Raw genomic sequence first — 18,761 nt, forward strand, 5'->3', positions numbered from 1 at the left:
GGAAAAAAAAAACAAAACAGAAAACCAGAGGCAAGCACCATGCCAGGCATATAGTAGATGTTCAGTTGAGAGCAGATACCTGAACTGAGCAGAACAAACTTGAAGACTAAGACCAAGGTATTAAAAGGAAACAACATGGAGTACGTAGCAGGTGTCTGCTTTGCTGATTGACTTTGGTCCACCTTTTGAGTCAATGTTTTAAATGCACTTGGTTGGGGGGGGCAACTTTAAGACCAACTCACTGTTCGGCCTGGCAGTCCCGGTTCCCCAGCTTCACCTTTCATCCCTTGACGGCCCTAGAACAAGCAACAGGGAAAGAGGCTCAGGTATTCTACAGAGATTAAGTGAAAAGGGAAGACATGAGTCATTTATGACATCTCCATCACTTCATAAATCCAATGATGAGCACATAAGAGTATTTTTGAAGGGAGATGAATGAGTGAGTATAAACCATTTTTTGAGGGGGATGGATGCCCACTTTTTAAAGTACAAATGCTATATTACAATTTTCAGTTAATGTTATGGGATAATTTTATGTAATTATGACACAATATAGAACATAATTTACCATAGGGTTTTCAAAGAAATAAAATCTGAAGAAAAAAATCTTTTCTTTATAGCATGAATTTAATACTGAATGTCAGTAGAAAGATATTCAATGAAATATTAAAAGAAAATAATACAATTTTGCTCTTTATAATTATATACTTGAAGATATTATTGCAAAGGCAAAGCTGAATTAGTTAAAACTGATCACCCTTATGCACAGGGAGACAGCTCAGGGGGCAGGAGTGCATGGAGGGATGGACACTGGGAAGAGGTAACTATGGGGAGGAAGTGGGAGGGGAGTTGTTGCATTGTGGTAAACTGTGGTCAATGACATGAGACAAAGTATATGTGAACTGCTGTATGGAAAGTGAATTTGCTCTGTAAATTTTCACCCAAATCACAATTAAAAAAAAAAAAAAAACTAATCACCTTAATTTAGTAGTTGTAGTAAGAAATGGTAAAAGCCTCTAAAGCTACCTTTTGGGTAGAACATAAAAGAAGATGCATTCAAACCTCAAGGCAAGGAAGTCCTGCTCCTTCCCACATCTCATTTCTACCTGTATTTGTTATCAATTAATTTTCTTTCTTCTAAATGCCAAAATAATTTATCTGTTCTCAACTATTTCATCTCAAAATGAAATTTAGACTTAAATTTAAGAACTGTGCATTTATTGTGTCCTTATTCATATACTGAATTTATTTTAAGTTATGGAAAAAAGTTAGTAGTTAAATAAGAGTCTTAAAATAGAAAGTACTTTTTATAACTTCAGATTAGAATTTGAAACAAAAAGAAAACATTTCATAAAAATGTCTTTTGAAAAGAAGTAAGGACTTAGGTAAACTAACATAAGCTTGTCTTGATATCATAAATATTACTAAAGGACTTAAGGGCTGCCACAGATTGAAAGCAATTTCAAAGTTTCCAAGCTGTTGAATAATATATGCATTAGTTATTTAAAAAAAAAAAAAGTCAAATAAGTGGCAGTACTTTTTCTACATAGTGCTTCTCTGAGTTATATATTATTACATATACTATTTACATATATGAAATTATTGTTATAATAGGAAGTCATCTCAATGACTAACCTTGTTGAGTTCTCTGAAAAAAACATTTGAGTTTGGCCAAATATAGTGGAAAATATTGCAGTTAAACTCAATGTTAACCCACCATCCTCATTTACTACAGAAAGCCTTTGTACTTACTTGCTCTCCTGGAATAGACAGTCCATTGGGTCCTTGGGGACCTGGAGGACCTTGAGGGCCTGGAGGACCTGTATCTCCACGAGGACCAGGGGGTCCCTAAAATTGCACAAGAAAGAGACAACCACAAAGAAATGAAATTTTCTTCTAGGTGCTAACATCCTCTCAGTAACTTACCTTCATAACTCTAAGACACCAATCATACTATCTTTGCAAACATTTTTAGAAATCTAGACATCTATAAAAGTATATATTAATACAAGTCCTTCCTTCCCCTTACTCATTAAAAAAACAACTGGAAAGTGCAACAAATTCCCAAAGAGCACTTCAATTTCCAAAGAAGTTCTATTACAAGTAGATGTTTTCAAGAAGTAAAATACATTGATTATAGATGAAAGCTCAAACTTCATTGGATTTGATTTATTTTAAGCTAGTCCTGGTTTCTCTTAAACTCGGGATTATTTTTGTGACTGAAGTATGCATAAATCAAGCAAGCAGAGAACAGACATACACTGAGGGACTATGCTGGAATTTCTTTGTCGTATGTCTTGGTGGAATATCACAAATTTAGAGTCAGACAGACCTCGGTTAGCATCCCAGCCTCATTCTTTATTAACTGCGTTAGCCTTTTATTAGTAATACTATAACAAAAACTATACATTATCTTCATAAAATATTTCTCTAAGAAGCTTGAGTTGTTTTATTGAAGATAGTGTGGAACTGACAGAAGGAGCCGGTGACCCCCTGAAGGAAGGCATGTGTAATTGCTCAGCTCTTTCTCTGAGGCAGGTGAATAAAGAGGCAGAATTTCTCCCAACCAGCAACAGGTCTCTGTCAGAACACCACTCACAGTCAGTTTTGCCGATGGAATGGACAGGCCACCACCCCGCTTTCCTGTGTTCTGGCTGAGCCCTCAAGGTTCTTCTGCAGCTGTCTCATGTATAATTCCTACAGCTGTGAGATGTGATGTATTTCTTTCTCTGACTAGTCTAATCCATCATTTTGACATCCAAAGACAAGACAGAAGGTAATTATTTTACCTAAGTTACTTGAACTAACTTGCTCAAGGTCACATACCCCATTAGTAGAAAAACAGACTACAACACAGAGATGAAAATTAAAATGCACTCTAAAATATACTTACAATTGCCCCACTGATACCTCTTTCACCTCTGGGACCTTTGGCACCCGGTCCTCCCTAAAATACACAGACATTTTAGTGGGAACATAAGGGAAGTAGGACCAAAACCAAACCCACTGCCATCAAGTCAATTCTGACTCCTCATGACCCTTTAGGAAGATGTTGATACACAAAAATTACTTCAAGAATCAATCCACTCTCCAGACAATATTTCTATAGCTGCATGCAAAATAGGGAAGTGAATATTTCATGTTATGCAAATATATAGGAAAAGACTCTTAAATCTTGGTGCCTTCTGAATGTCTGATTTTTACATTGTGAACTTTATTTATTGTTAGCGATTTTTTAACTTGAGGTTTATTGGAAAATCCAAACAATACCTGGATATAGTAAAGAAATAAATCTGTTTTGGAATTAAATCCATTGTATTGGTCAGGGAAAACAATATGCAAAAAGAAGAATGCCTTAATCTCTTAGAACCTCAGAACATGTACTTAAGTAGCAAGAAATCAGAGACCGCTGACCAAAGACAAAACATTTATGACAGTGACATTTGATAATAAATACTAACTTACAACTAGAGAAAAAAATCCCTACTTTTCAAAACCATCTAAGTTACAGCTATAGTACAGCTATAGACTTTTTAAGTTTAAGTCAGGTAAGTCACTGTGACTGAAAAATAAATGATGGCAATTCTAGTGGCATTTTGATTCTGTGTATAAGGAGTTAGTCTGTAGTTAAACTAAAATCAATTTGCATTATTTGTTATGACTCAAGTATAGTAAAATTTAGTGTTCTGAGAATCCCCAAGCTGTTGCTATGTCAGTTGCTCTTTTTCTTAGAAGAGACCAGTGATGCTTAATGCTGTCACTGCCATTCAGCAAAACTGGCCAAGGTAAGATGTTGGATTGACCAATCAAGGGGTTCCACATTAATCAATGATGACTGCCACTGCATTTTCTTGCCTCCCACCCCCGACCCTCACTCTGTGACTAGATCAGGTCTAATGCTCAATTATAAAATTCAGTATTTTACTCAGGTTTTATAATACTATTGTGTATATATAATTACCCTCTTTATCTGTTATTCTAAGGATATGTCTTCTATATAAGGTGGACACGTCCTATGTTCTACACAAGTATTCATGGGTCAGCCTCTCAACTGTGGCTCCACAACATATATACCAGAAGCTTTCAGGAGATGTAAACAATTTTCAAAATCATGTAAGTGCAAAAAAAAAAAAAAAAAAAAAAACAAACTCACTGCCATTGAGTCGATTCCAACTCATAGGGACCCCTCCTTGGGTTTCTGAGGCAGTATCGCTACGGAAGTAGATTGCCCAGTCTTCCTTCCGAGGAATGGCTGGTGGGTTTAAACTACCAGCATTCTGGTTAGCAGTCAAGTGCCTCAGGCACTATGCCACCAGAGCTCCTAGATGGTTTCTATCTTTAAGAGAAAAGCTCTTAAAGACTAGCGATATCATTCCTTCATGATTGGAGAAGTGTATTCAAACATGAGAATAAAATTTTCTTTCTGATTTATTCCATTTCAGATCTCTAAACATACCAAATTAGCTTGCTCTGTCCTAGAGAGCATGGATAACTAGAAGCAGTTTATGGACTCGATACTGGCAGAAGATGGTAACCCCAAAGATTTCCAAGAAAAACTAGAGGTACTATATCAGTTTCCTTACTGCAGGGCCTGGTGGTCCCGGAGGTCCAACACTGTCCTGTGTACATGTGCAAGCATTCGGAAGAGCAGGACATTTTGCTTCATCTCTCTGAAATTTGAAATGGATATTTACAGATGAATTTAGAGGGAAAATGACTTCCTGTTCCCCACCCTCAGACATTTTATATACACAAAAAAAATCTGTTTCCCAACTCGAAGGAATAATTTCTAGCTATCATTACAAATAGCCTTATATTCAAACTTGCTTTGTTTCTTTATGCCTGTTTTATGTTTTACATTAGAAAGCCTCTCATGACAAAGAATGTTTACAAAACCACCAGGACCAAGGGTAATTTCCAATTGTCTCTAATCCAGTGTTAAAGAAACCCTGTGTATCTCAGATCAACTCCCATTTCATTAAAAATATAGTCTCACATCCTGTCTATGGTCTACAAGGCCCTACATGATATGCAAATAAGCATCAGGCATCTCTCCTCATATCATTACCTACTACATTCTCCCCTGGCTTTTACTCTCTCCAGCCCAACTGATGTTCTTTCTATTCCTCAAGTATTTGGAGCACACTCTTACCTTAGGACTTTGCATTTATAGTTCCCTGTGGTTGGAATGCCCTTCCGCCAGTTACCCATATTGTTGATTCCCTCATTTCATCCAAGCCCCTGCTTATCTCACTTTTTCACTTAGGGCTGAAGGTGCCCAGCCTCATTCTCTATCCCCTTACTCTGATTTACTTTTCTTCCTGTGACTTTTCATTTTATAACACAGCATATAGCTATTTTTTCGTTATTTCTCTCCCTTCTTCCCATTTAAATATCCATTTCTTCAGTGTTGGACCAATAAACAACATCATGATAAATGTAGAAAAGATTGAAGTTGTCAGGGATTTCATTTTACTTGGATCCACAATCAACACTCATGGAAACAGAAGTCAAGAAATCAGATGTCATATTGCACTGAGCAATCTGCTGCAAAAGACTTCTTTAAAGTGTTAAAGAGCAAAGATGTCACTTTGAAGACTAAGGTACACCTAACCCAGCCATGGTATTTTTAAGCATATTATATGCATGTGAAAGCTGGACAGTGAATAAGGAAGACCAAAGAAGAGGTGATGCCTTTCAATTGTGGTGTTGGCAAAGAATACAAAAAATACCATGGATTGCCAGAAGAACAAACAAATCTGTCCTGGATGAAGTGCAGCCAGAATGCTCCTTAGAAGCAAGAATGGCCAGACTTTGTCTCACCTACTTTGGTCATGTTGTCAAAAGGGACCATTCCCTGAAGAATCTCATGCTTGGTAGAGGGTCAGCAAAAAAGGGCAAGACCCTCAACAAGATGGACTGACACAGCAGCTGCAATGATGGGCTCAAGCATAGCAAGGATTGTGAGGATGGCGCAAGACTGAGCAGTGTTTCGTTCTGTTTAACATAGTGTCGCTATCAGTTGGCAGCAACTCAATGGCACCTTACAACAACACCCCTAATCTTTAGAATAGTGTCTTGCTTGTAATAAACCCATTGTCACTGCATTGATTCTAACTCATGGCAACCCCATGTGCTACAGGGTAGAACTGCTCTGTTGGATTTTCTTGGCTGTAATCCTAATGGAAGCAGACTGCAAGACCTTTCTTTCCTGGGACCACAGGGTGGGTTTGAACTTCCAACCATTCATGTCACCTAGGGACCCTCCCTTGTTTGTGCACGTGCTCGATAAATATTTGTTGACTAAAAAATGCACAAAAAACCCTGGTGGTGCAGTGGTTCAACACTCAGCTGCTAACCAAAAAGTCAGCAGCTTGAACCCACCAGCCACTCCACAGAAGAAAGATGTGGCAGCCCGCTTCTGTAAAGATCACAGCTTTGGAAACCCTATGGGGCAGCTCTTCTCTGTCCTATAAGATCGCTATGAGTCAGAATCAACTCTACAGAAATGGGTTTTGTTATGTTTGTTTGTTTGTTTTGCTATATAATACACAGTTATCCTATGGATGTATGTGGTTCTTTTCTTTCAAGAAGCTTAGAAGCCATCACTAGATTACCAGCATTCAGCTTGTTAAGTATTACCACCAACACAGACTCAGAGTGGGAGGTGGGAGGACCATCCTCTCAAATAAAAATGTGGTTATTTCCACCATCTAAAAAACATTAGATATACAGAAGTGATGGTTTATGCTACAAAATGATATTTTACAAGCAATAGGAAGGCCTTGCAGTATGTGGGTCTGTCAGCATGCTGACTCAGCAGGACTTTGTGACTGAGTGGACCACCTTGACTCTTTGGAAGAATTTCTGGATATGGTCTTGTGCATTCCCAGCTTGTGAGAAGACTGGTTGCAGAGACATTGGCACAAGCTGTGGCAGCTGATGAGAATGCACATATTGTGTGTCCCTTAGCTCCATCCTGGAGATGCACAGCTGCTGAGTGCTACACTTCCTCTCCCAGAACATCTGATAACAAGAATTTATTCCTAGGGACTGATTAAGCCATTACAGGATTCAATTCCATTTTACTTACCCTAGAGGGAATATCACAGCATCTGTCTCTACTGGTCCATACTGGACTGCAGACAATGTCAAAATTCTGGATTTGGAACTGCAAACAACCAACAGCAACATCAGCTAAAGATGCATGGAAAACATTTTATATGAAAGTTTCCTCATATTAACCTTTGCCAACTTCTCACACAGATTTTCTCAAGGGTAAAAACCCTAGAGAGCAATGTGATCCTTATTTCATAAGGCAGGAACTTAAAAACTTATGCTTAAGAGAAAGATACTCAAGTGAAATGCATATGTGAGATTCCCACTACTGATTTACTTCCTTGGCTAAAATGAAATGTATCAGTGAGGTTTTTTTTGTTTGTTTGTTTGTTTTTGCTTTTAAGAGAACTTTAATTTTTTTATTTAAATTAATTTGAAAACTGTACACATTTTTGTAAGCTTTGAAGAGTTTACCCTTGTAGAAAAGTAACATTAAAGAAATCATTTCTCATGTTATTGGGTACCATTGAGTCAATTTTGACCCATAATGATCCCATGTGACAGAGTAGATGTGCCCCATATGGTTTTCTAGGCTGTAATCTTTGGAAATGAGCTCTGGGGGCGTAGTGGTTGAAGCATTTGGCTTCTAACCAAAAGGTCAGTGGTTTGAACCCATCAGCCACTCTGTGGGAGAAAGATGAGGTGGTCTGCTTCTGTAAAGATTGGAAACCCTATGGAGCAGATCTACTCTATACTGTAGGGATGCTATGAGCCAGAATCAACTTGATTGTAGGGGGTATGGTTTTAGAATGTTTATGAAAACACATCCCCAAGTGTTTCTCCCACAGAGCCACTGGGTGGGATCAAACCACCAAACGTTTGGTTAGCAGCTCAGCACTTAACTACTGTGACAGCAGGAGTCCTTATTCTAAAATTCACATTCTTCTTTTTCAGAAATTCTTTCCTAGGGGCTGACTGCTAACTTTTCTGATGGCCTTCAGCTTAACTGTTTAAATATGGCATACTATTTGCTATGTATTGAACTGTGTCCCCAAAAAAATTGTGTTGAAGTCCTAACTCCTGTACCTGTACAAATGACCCTGCTTCAAAATAAATGTTTTCTTCTGTTATATTAATGAGATCACACCAGAGCAGGGTAGGTTCTAAACCTATTCGGTTATAAATGATGTCTTATAAAAAGAGCAGAAGAGACCCAGAAACACACACCAGGGTAAGGCAGGAACCACATAAAGATCACCTACAAGCAAAGGAACAGCAAGGACTGCCAGCAGTCACAAGAAACCGGGAGAAAAACCCAAAGAAGGAATCCACATGGACTTTTAGCCTTCAGAACTGCGAGAAAGTAAATTTCAGTTCTTTAAAGACACTCACTTGTGGTATTTCTGTTATGGAGCACTATCCAACTAAGACATTGCCTACTTCTTTCTACAGTTTAAAAGTAAAGATCTTTGATTAAAAAGAAGAAAGTTGTTTAGTCATTCTTTTAAAAACCTGGTATAATCATACTATTTAAGTATCAAATCCAATAATCAACAAAAAGCTTGGATTTTAATCACAGCTATATTAAATTTGCACTAATTGTTTCTCTATTGTAGAATAAGTTTTACTTTTGAATCTAGGGGAAAGGAATGCTGTCCTTGGAAGAAAGCAAAATTAAATAAATAATACATTTTAAAGAACAATACAACAAAACCAAACACGCTGTCATCGAGTCGGATCCGACTCACAGCAACCCCTCCTTGGGTTTCCAAGGCGGTATCACTACAGAAGTAGATTGCCCAACCTTCCTTCCGAGGAGTGGCTGGTGGGTTTGAACCACCAGCCTTCTGGTTAGCGGTCTAATGCCTTAAGCACTACACAATAGAAGCCAAAAATGTTACATAAAAGTTAGCTTTGCTTTTCAACCAATATGTTTTTTGGTTTACATTAAATATGAACTTCATTAGCCTGGTACGGTGAAAAGTTCTGATTTAAAAATTTACTAGTAGGTTGCATTGTAAATAGGGTGGATGTGCTCCTGCCTCAAATTTGAGCCACTAGAAATGTGTGTGTGAGAACTGCAGTCAGCAGCTGCCTACTACACTGATTTTCCCTCTGAGACAGACAGGCGAGAGACTCCTCTTTAAGGACACATAGGCTCTACTGTCAGTCACAGCTTAGGTCCACACATATTTAATGATCTCATTGCACAGAATTGTACTAACACTTATTATCTTTGAAGAATAAAAGAGAAATTATTTTAGACTTTACTGGTTATCTTGGCAACCATTTCTGTATACTCTCCAATTTGACCCTATTTGAGGATGACTACATGACATTCTCTGGTTGACATATTATTTTGTTTCTAGCAGTAAGCCACATTATTACATTCTGCAGTAAGTACATGTTCTCAATGTATTTTTTCTAATGTTTTAATCAGTCTAAGATATCTGACAACTTTAAACTCACTGAGTTACTTAGAAAACACCATTTCAATCTTCAGCAAGGTACCAAGAAAAGTGAAAATGTGTTACATACTGTGGCTGATTTCCTCTCCCCTTTAAGCAGTTTTCCAAGAATTTCGTAACCATCAGTTGTGATATTCCCAGCCTCTTTGATGTCTTTTTCTATAATTTCATAGCAGTCAATGTAAATCTTAACACTTTTTGAGGTCACTACGATATGAACCTAAAAAACATAATTTGGTTCCGTTATAAAATTTCCACCCAAAAGAAAAAGGCTAACTTCGGCATATCTCAGATCCCAGCTAAAGAAATATATTTTTTAAGCCATTTTCACCCCAAATCAAGAGTCTTGGTCTAAAAATCCAAGAGCCATGTTGCAATGTCAGTGATGTCATTTATTAACAATATAAAGTGAGACAAACTACTTAGTGTCTCTAATTGTTTGCTCCATCCACATATCCATCCATAATTTGATATCCCCACTATGTGCTCTTACTGAGATGACAAGAAAGGATGGAGCATATGAAATTACTGTAAACTATAAAGAACTATTCAAATAGAGGTTATTGAATTATTTACTCAGTACCAAAAAAAAAAAGCCTTGAATGTTTTCCACTGATTTTGCTAAATTTTCTATTCATTATTGCTGAATCTCAGCTGAAAAAGAACTTACACACCATGTAAATACTGAACATAGAAAAGAACTAGCATATGTCTACTATAGAGATGCAACTCTGGAAATCAACAAAATTCAGGATTCAATTTCCTTTGAAGGAAAGAAACTTCTGTTGATTTATTTTTGTCTGATACTGAAGACATTCGGAATCTTAAGAAATCTGCTAGTAGAGATAATAAATAAGACATTTATATTTCAACAATGTAAAGAATGACTGTGGGTAATCCTTGAGTTTATAGCTAAATTCATAGTTTACACTTATCACAGCACAAATGCTCAAGTAAGCACTTGATGATTACTTTAAAAAGTTTGGCTCCAAGTTAAAAGGAACAGAAATTCCCTTAAATGTGCTGAGTCAATAAACATAAGGATAATTACTAAGATTCTCTAAACAGTAAATATTTTTCTTGCATGGATTTACCACCAAAACATTAGAGCATCTCTAAGTGGTAAATATGAATTATATACTGCTTTTATTTTAAAAAAAAATGCTATTCAACTTATGAAAAATAAACTTTCAGTGTCCCCAGGGAAATCTCATAATATTGAATTCAAGCAGAACAACATACATGCATTCCCAGGGTATTTATTATCTAATAAGAACTCGAACTGATTTGTTGACACTTACGAGAACAATCACCAAAACAAACATTCACAAAATATTTGAAAGAGTACAGTACCCAGAAAAATTATTTCTAAAATCAAAACTGTTTTAACTTGTGTCAATATTATTCCAAATAAACTTGTCATGTGCTAATCATAAAGATGAATATCTTAAAAACATATTTTGTGACAATTTCATCAGGATGTCTGATTGCATTTTAAACACATGTAAAATGACATTTTAGCATGGGCTTTTCATCTTAACCATTGTCCCAAATATTTAGGGTAACCAACCTATTTCCTAACTGTCAAACATTATTGGTCATAAGCCAATAGAATAAAATAGTGACCCTTTCGTCATTCAACTCCTTCCCAGGCTCAACCATTCCATAAAACTTCATTTTCACCTATTCCAGTTACTCCCTTTATTATAAATTTCTCATCTGCAGCAGGTCATCTCTCTATAGTTTACAACAAAAGAGACACATTGTTACAATAAAAGACACACACAAAAAAAAAAAACCTACAAGAGAAGCCACATGAAGTGATAAATGTGTGCTATTCCCCACTTAACCTCTTTGAACCCACTCCTCTCTTCTAAGAGCCCCATTTCATCATTGTTGCTAACTTTCTGCTATCAGAGTATTATTGAATCTTATACCAAGGACTGAAGAAATTTGCTTCAGGAATTAGATGGAAATGACAGACAAGTGCTGGAATCCTTGGAAACATAAAGAATGTAAATAGTTGATAGTTGTTGAACTTGGTACTTGAATTCATGGGTTAAATGGGAGTGTGTTAAAACAATGAGGTGGAGGGGTAGAGGCAGGTAAGAGCATAGTGAAGAAGGGTAGTTGTGGTTGTGTGTCAACTTGGCTGGGCTGGTTGAGTGGCTGGGCAGCTCAAAGTAGTTATTCACCATAGTGAGATTGGGAATTAACTCCATGGTGGAATCTATTGGAGCAGCTGAGTAGCTGCTTTAGGTATGTGGTCTGCTTTCTGTATACAAGAAACAGCTTTGGGAATGGTTTCTACCTTATGGCACGCTTGAACCCTGCACATAGCCGTGTCATTGTTCAGCAGCCTGCCGTGCTCCACTGACCTTGGGAATTTCAATAGACATGAATGAAAGGCCTGCCGTGTGGTTTGGTAACATCAGGACTGTGCCATTTTATTTGTTAACCTTGGGCTTGTTAGCCTCAGCAGCCAATAGCTGCCTGAGTGAAAAGTGCCTCTAGCTTCAGTGGGCAGGGAGCAAGAGGCAGAGCTGAAGGTTGAGGGGTTTTCACCCAGCCCCTAGAGCTCGGCACTTTCAACTTGGACTTCTAGCCTCCCAAACTGTAAGAGAAAAAACTCCTGTTTGTTCAAGCCATCCCATTTGTGGTATTTTCTTGTCAGAGCAGTAGTAGGTAACCAAAACAGTAGGAGAAACAAGAAACATGAAAAATATTATGATGGAAGAAGGTAGAGAATTTGAGGAGAAAAAAAGAGAGTGTAGGGGAAGAAAAGGAGAGAGAAGAGGCATTACATAAAGTATGAAAAAAGCAAATACCTCTCTGAAAGGCAAATGGCATGAAGAACAGAACACAGAATTCTGGAATTCTCATTCTTCACAATGTTATCCATAATTTGTTATGATCCACACAGTCATGCCTTTGCATAGTAAATGAAACACAGGTAAACATCTTTCTACTATTCTTTGCTTTTAGTCAAGATCCACCTGACATTAGCAGTGATATCACTTATTCCACACCCTATTCTGAATCCAGCTTGAATGTCTGGCAGTTCCCTGTCCATATACTTCTGCAACCATTTTTGAATTGTCTTCAGCAAAGTTTTATTTGCACGTGATTTAATGATATTGTTTGATTATTTCCATGTTACATTGGGTCACTTTTCTCTGAAATAGGTACAAATATTGATCTCTTGCAGTTGTTTGGCCACATAGCTGTCTTCTAAATTTATTGGCATTAATGAATGAGCACTTCCAATGTTGTATTTTTTGTTGAAACATCTCTGGGTATTCCATCAACCTCTGGAGCCTTGTTGTTGGCCAATTCCTTCAGTGTAGCTTGGAATTCTTCCTTTGATACCATCAGTTCTTGATCACATGCTACCTCCTGACTTTGTTGAACATCAACCAATTCTTTTTGGTACAGTGACTCTGTGTATTCCTTCCATCTTCCTTTGATGCTTCCTGCATCGTTCCATATGTTACCCACAGAATCTTGCAATACTGAAACTCAAGGCTTGAATTTTTTCTTTAGTTCTTTCAGCTTGAGAAATGCCAAGTGTGTTCTCCCCTTTTGATTTTCTCACTCCAGGCCTTTGCACATTTCATTATAATCCTTTACTTTGTGTTCTCAAGCTACACTTTGAAATCTTCTGTTCAGCTCTTTCATTTCATCATTTCTTCCATCAGCGTTAGCTACTCTCCATTCAAAAGCAAGTTTCAGAGTCTCTTCTGACATCTATTTTGGTCTTTTCTTTCTTTCCTGTCTTTTTAAGGACCTTTTCCTTTCTTCCTGTATGATATTCTTGATGTCATCCCACAACTTCTCTGGTCTTTGATTACTGTTGTTCAGTGCATCAAATCTGTTCTTCAGATGGTCTCTAAATTCAGGTGGGATATGCTCAAGGTCATATTTTTGCTCTCATGGCCTTGTTTTAATTTTCTTCAGCTTCAACTTAAGCCTGCATATGAGCAATTGCTCTTCTGTTCCACAGTCGGCCCCTGGCCTTGTTCTGACTAATAATACTGAGTTTCTCCATCATCTCTTTCTACTAATGTTATTTATTTGATTCCTGTGTATTTCTTCTGGTAAGGGCCAAATGTATAGTCGCTGTTTATGTTGTTGATAAAAGGTATTTACAATGAGTAAGCTGTTGGTCTCATAAAATTCTATCATGCAATTTCCATGTCATTTCTATCATCAAGGCCATGTTTTCCAATTACTGATGTTACTTCTTTGCTTCCAGCTTTTGCATTCCAATCACCAGTAATTATCAACACACCTTGATTGCATGTTCAGTTGATTTCAGTCTGCAGAAGTTGGTAAAAATTTTCAATTTCTTCATCTTTGGCTTTAGTGGTTGGTGTGTAAATTTGAATAGTAGTAGTAGTAACTGGACTTCCTTGGAAGCATATGGATATTATCCTATCACTGACAGCATCATACTTCAGGATAGATCTTGAAATGTTCTTTTTGATAATGAATGTGATGCCATTCCTCTTCAATTTGTCACTCCAGGCATAGTAGACCATATGATTGTCTGATTCAGAATGGCCAATACCGGTCCATTTCAGCTCCCTAATGCTTAGGATATTGATCTTTTTATGTTCCATTTCATTCTTTACAGATTCCAATTTTCCTGGATTCTTACTTCATACATTGCATGTTCTGATTATTAATGGATTTTTGCAGCTGTTTCTTCTCATTTTGAGTTGTGCCACATCAGCAAATTAATGTCCTGAGAGCTTTACTCCATCCATGTCATTAAGATCAACTCTACTTTGAGGAGGCAGCTCTTCCCCAGTTGTATTTTGATTCCCTTCCAACCTGAGGGACTCATCTCCCAGCACTGTATCTAACAGTGTTTCACTGCTATTCATAAGATTTTCAGTGGCTAATTTTTTTTCAGATATGTACCCTCTCTTTCTTCTTCTCTGTTTTATCTTAATCTGGAAGCTCCACTAAAACCCATCCACCAGTATATCAAATGACCTTCCTGGTATTTGATATACTGGTAGCAGAGCTCCCAGCATCACAACATGCAAGCCACCACAGCACAACAAACTGTCGGACAAGTAGTGGGATGTCACTAAGGGCCTCTGCAAAATACTCCCTTTCTAGGTTAAAGTAAAACTAAGCATTCCATGAAAATTGGAAATTAAAAAATTATTCCTAAATAGTTATCAGTTGTTTAGCAGATGATTAGATTCTCACCATCCCTGGTGAATATGAAAAGAAAAAGAAAATAGTCTTTCTCAGCAAAATACTCCATTATAAATTCAATAGGTCTATCAATGCACCACAAAAGTTCTTAAGAACTTTACCAAACTCAGCATCTCTTATCAGACAAAGATCAGTTCGACAATATAATATCCACCAAACTAGAATTTGCTTTCCCAATGAAGCATTTATTTTACTGCACTTTACCAAGAAAGTCTATAAATTATTAAGTATATATACTATTGTATTTAGTTCTTTTTTTCCCCCTTCATTGTATTTTTGGTTTCACTAATGTGCACAAGGGAGCTGTGGTAGCATAGTGGCTAAGGCACTTGACTGCTAACCAGAAGGCTGGCAGTTCACACCCACCAGCCACTCCTCGGAAGGAAGATGGGGCAATCTACTTCCGTAGTGATACTGCCTCAGAAACCCAAGAAGGGGTCTCTATGAGTCGGGTCCAACTCAACAGCACATAACAACAACAACAACAATGTGCACAATAAAGCCTCTTTTGAGCTCGTGAAAAGAGTCCCTTGGCATCCTTATTAAGAATCTGATTCATGAATTAAATATTCTGGAAAGAAACCTAGATTCCTCAGGAACAGACATACAAAATATTAATTATGACCACCAAGAGTAGACAAGCCCTTAGGGCTAGTTGTATCTTACAACTTTTAATAAGATACTTAGAAAATTCATAAATGTCCATATAAAAACTAATCCCATTAACACTTCTCTTAATTGCTTTAGTAGATGTTTATAACTTTTAAGATGATAAAAATGTTTATTCTACATATAAGTGAAATTTTTGTAACTTTCCAGTAAGCAAGCAGAAAAAGCTTACTGTGCTCCATAAGATTTAAAAGATTAAAATATAATAATAATATATTTTCTAAATTAAAATACAATCCACTAAGAGAAAGTTTTTGAAGATAAATGACATAAAGATCCATAATTAAATGGCAGGTAGAAAGCAATAGGTATACACTAAATGATTCAAAATTTTTAAAGATCTAAGCACTGAAAATATATCAAAATGTTAATAGTAATTATCTCTTGATTAGTAGAATTATGGTTTTATTTAAAACTTTCTTTCTTTGACTTAATGAAATTCTCTAAAATAAGATTTTATTTTTAAAAGATATACCTATGGCTCTATAATTTAACATGTATTTTAAAAAATAATGAAAGAAATTAGTTTTAATTTTTAAGTACTATTCTTTTTTCTAAAAAGAAGATTCAGGTAATCTTATGTTTTTACCTTATGAAAACTTCCATAAAATAATGTCTTCACTTCATCTGTGTCAAATGTTATCGTTTGCACCTCGCCTCTTGTATCCTTGTTAAAGAATGATAATGTCTTGGTAGAAGCTGTAGTCAACATAAAATTGTTACTAAATCATACACATAGCATACTTTTATTAAAAGTATTAGCAATTATTGCTGAGGAGAGTTCTAAGAAATAATTTCAGTTAGAAAAAAAATATAATTAGAAAACTTCCTGATTTTTTGTATTTTGAAAGGTTTAGGCATAAAAGTATATATCCAGTAAACATATTCAGAAGGCTCTTAAGAGAAATGGGAAGAATATAGTCAAAAATATGTATGCATGCATCTTAAAGTAAGATAAAAAGAAAAAAAATCCTTACGATCCACAATCACTCCAACTTGTGGTTTGTAGTCTCTGTCTGTGATTTGCCAGATTGCAAAAGGGTCATTAGGGCTTTCAGGAAGAAGTCTAAACAATAAGATAATCGTATAGGAAGGAGGGAGTCCATTTGGGTGTAGGTCTCTGTTGGATAAAATAGACAAACAGATAAATATAGATAGACAGGGAGGTAGATAGATGACAGACAGGGAGGTACATTTCTCATAAGAAATGGAGAATATTTTAAATTTTGGACCAGAGATTCATTATGGTTAGTATCAGAAAATGTTTATGAAATCTGGCTGCAGATTAGAAGGTGAAACTGTTAGGACACATATCAAAAGTATAAACAGTAAAGACCCTTTAGATAAGTAGTCATAAATTATTGTATAAATTTGATAAAGTCACAAAAGTCTGAGAAATTACCCAATGGCTTTTTATCCTACTGTTAATAACTAATTTTTTTTCTATACACATAGAAGATTAGAAAATTGTATGATGATTTTACAGTGATAAATGCTAAAACTATGTTGTTGTTGTTGTTATGTGCCGTTGAGTCAAACCCGACTCATAGCGACCCCTCCTTGGGTTTCCAAGGCAGTATCACTACAGAAGTAGGATTGCCCAACCTTCCTTCCAAGGAGTGGCTGGTGGGTTTGAGCCACCAGCCGTCTGGTTAGCAGGCAAGTGTCTTAGCCACTATGCTACCAGAGCTCCTGCTAAAACTATAGATGTTGTTTAAAGAGCCTGAATTTACTAAATATTTGTAATATCCGGTATCACAGATACGAGATTATAGGTAAAACAGTTTAAGGTTATAATTTCTTCCTCCTTATCTCTAATAGTTCTTATGCTTCCAAACTTCCCCTGAAATCAAATAAATAAAATAACCCTTAGAAGCACATATATTCCCCAAAACAAAACCAATTATAAATATTAAAACCACGTCCATGTGTAAACGTTTAATGATGATAACGGGATGTGATTCAGTTAGGAGGAAATGTTTCTTGGCTTTAAGGCTGTTAGATAAAAAATGTGGTCCCAGGTGTCCATCCAGAGCTTAGTGTACCATTGTTCTGGGGAAGTCTGTGAAACAGAATTATGATTCTCTGTCTGAGACCATTTAGTAACTTTGTCCCTGAAGGTAGTAAAAGAGGTTAATCAACTCTTGGACTGAAAAGGAGTGATTCCTTCCTAAACTTTGGCATAGGACACAGAATGTCCCCTGAGTTTCCATGTCCTAACACCACAAAGAAAGGCTTCTGATACATTATTCTATTTTGCTTCTTAAAACATATGCTCTGGGCAAACTAACATGGTTCCTTGTACATGTCCAAGAATCTACTATCTTAGTAATAATAGTCCATGTTAAAAATAATATTTTTCCATATTAGCTCATCTCTCACCTAGCCCATTTTCCTCTTTTCTCAGTTAACGAGTGTTTGTGAAAAAAAAATAATAATAAAAATTTCATTTATGCTTCTTTCCTTTCTACAACAAATTTTCATTCTTGAAAGGACAATAGGCTATTATGAGTTAAAATTCAGGGATCATATTTTGAGGTACTGAAAGAGTTAAACACTGAGTATTGTGGTTCATTGAAAATCCTAGAACTGTGAATCAATGAGGTTAACCATAAAAGAGTAAGGAACTTACAGTGTGGTCGACCCACAACAGTATGGTCTGTGCTTCCTTAAGAGAAATTAGCTCTGGTGTTAGTCTGAATTTCCCATCAGCTTACCCCGAGCATTTCAAATTTCAGACATCACTTTCTGACCCTGTCCTAAATCTCAGAAGGCTTTATTTCTTCTTGTTCTTATCTCTCCATAAGTTGCCAAACACATATTTTTAAATATAAAAAAGTTTTCATTTTAATGAATAAAAATACATATTTTGGTTATTGTAACACCCAGGTGCAAACTTTCATGAAATAAAATAACAACATCTAGAGCTGCCCAACAGATTGCTAGATCATCAGCCAATAAAAACTAACCACTGCCTGTCCAATCACAAACAAGCAAAACTACCTCAGCCTTGGTTTTCTGGAAAGTTGGAACACTAAAATGAATGCCTGCTCTCATTTTGCATTTATTGCATCCGGTTTTTCTGCACCACAGGGAGAAATGTTCAATATAACAACTTGCCTTCCTGTTTAAATGACCTCTCTCAGAAGCATAACTACAATCCTAGCCTGAAATTCAAAGGGTGAGTAATCAATAATACTGCAGTACCAGATGAGATTCTTGGCTCTGGGCATGACAAGGCTTAAGACTTTATAAAAGATGCTTAACTTCTCTGGGCAACTGTATTTAAAGAAACCAGACTATGTTACCTATAAAAACTCTTCTGACAATTCT

At 36.5% G+C, this 18,761-nt stretch overlaps 1 protein-coding gene across 1 annotated transcript in view; it reads right to left on the reverse strand.

Moving 5' to 3' along the window:
• COL12A1 (collagen type XII alpha 1 chain) overlaps positions 1 to 18,761 on the reverse strand; it is a 146,671-nt gene that overhangs the window by 17,798 nt on the left and 110,112 nt on the right. Inside the window, exons 49-56 of the mRNA XM_007953255.1 lie at positions 16,406 to 16,548; positions 16,018 to 16,127; positions 9,598 to 9,747; positions 7,094 to 7,171; positions 4,584 to 4,670; positions 2,894 to 2,947; positions 1,753 to 1,848; positions 243 to 296 (exon numbers count right to left, since the gene is read on the reverse strand). Of these exons, the coding sequence (XP_007951446.1) occupies positions 243 to 296; positions 1,753 to 1,848; positions 2,894 to 2,947; positions 4,584 to 4,670; positions 7,094 to 7,171; positions 9,598 to 9,747; positions 16,018 to 16,127; positions 16,406 to 16,548 (772 nt within the window). The remainder of the gene's footprint in view (positions 1 to 242; positions 297 to 1,752; positions 1,849 to 2,893; positions 2,948 to 4,583; positions 4,671 to 7,093; positions 7,172 to 9,597; positions 9,748 to 16,017; positions 16,128 to 16,405; positions 16,549 to 18,761) is intronic.

The sequence above is a fragment of the Orycteropus afer genome, unplaced genomic scaffold (genome assembly GCF_000298275.1).
Source record: "Orycteropus afer afer isolate SDZICR_OR568_19922 unplaced genomic scaffold, OryAfe1.0 scaffold00380, whole genome shotgun sequence".
NCBI classification, from domain to species: Eukaryota; Metazoa; Chordata; class Mammalia; order Tubulidentata; family Orycteropodidae; genus Orycteropus; species Orycteropus afer.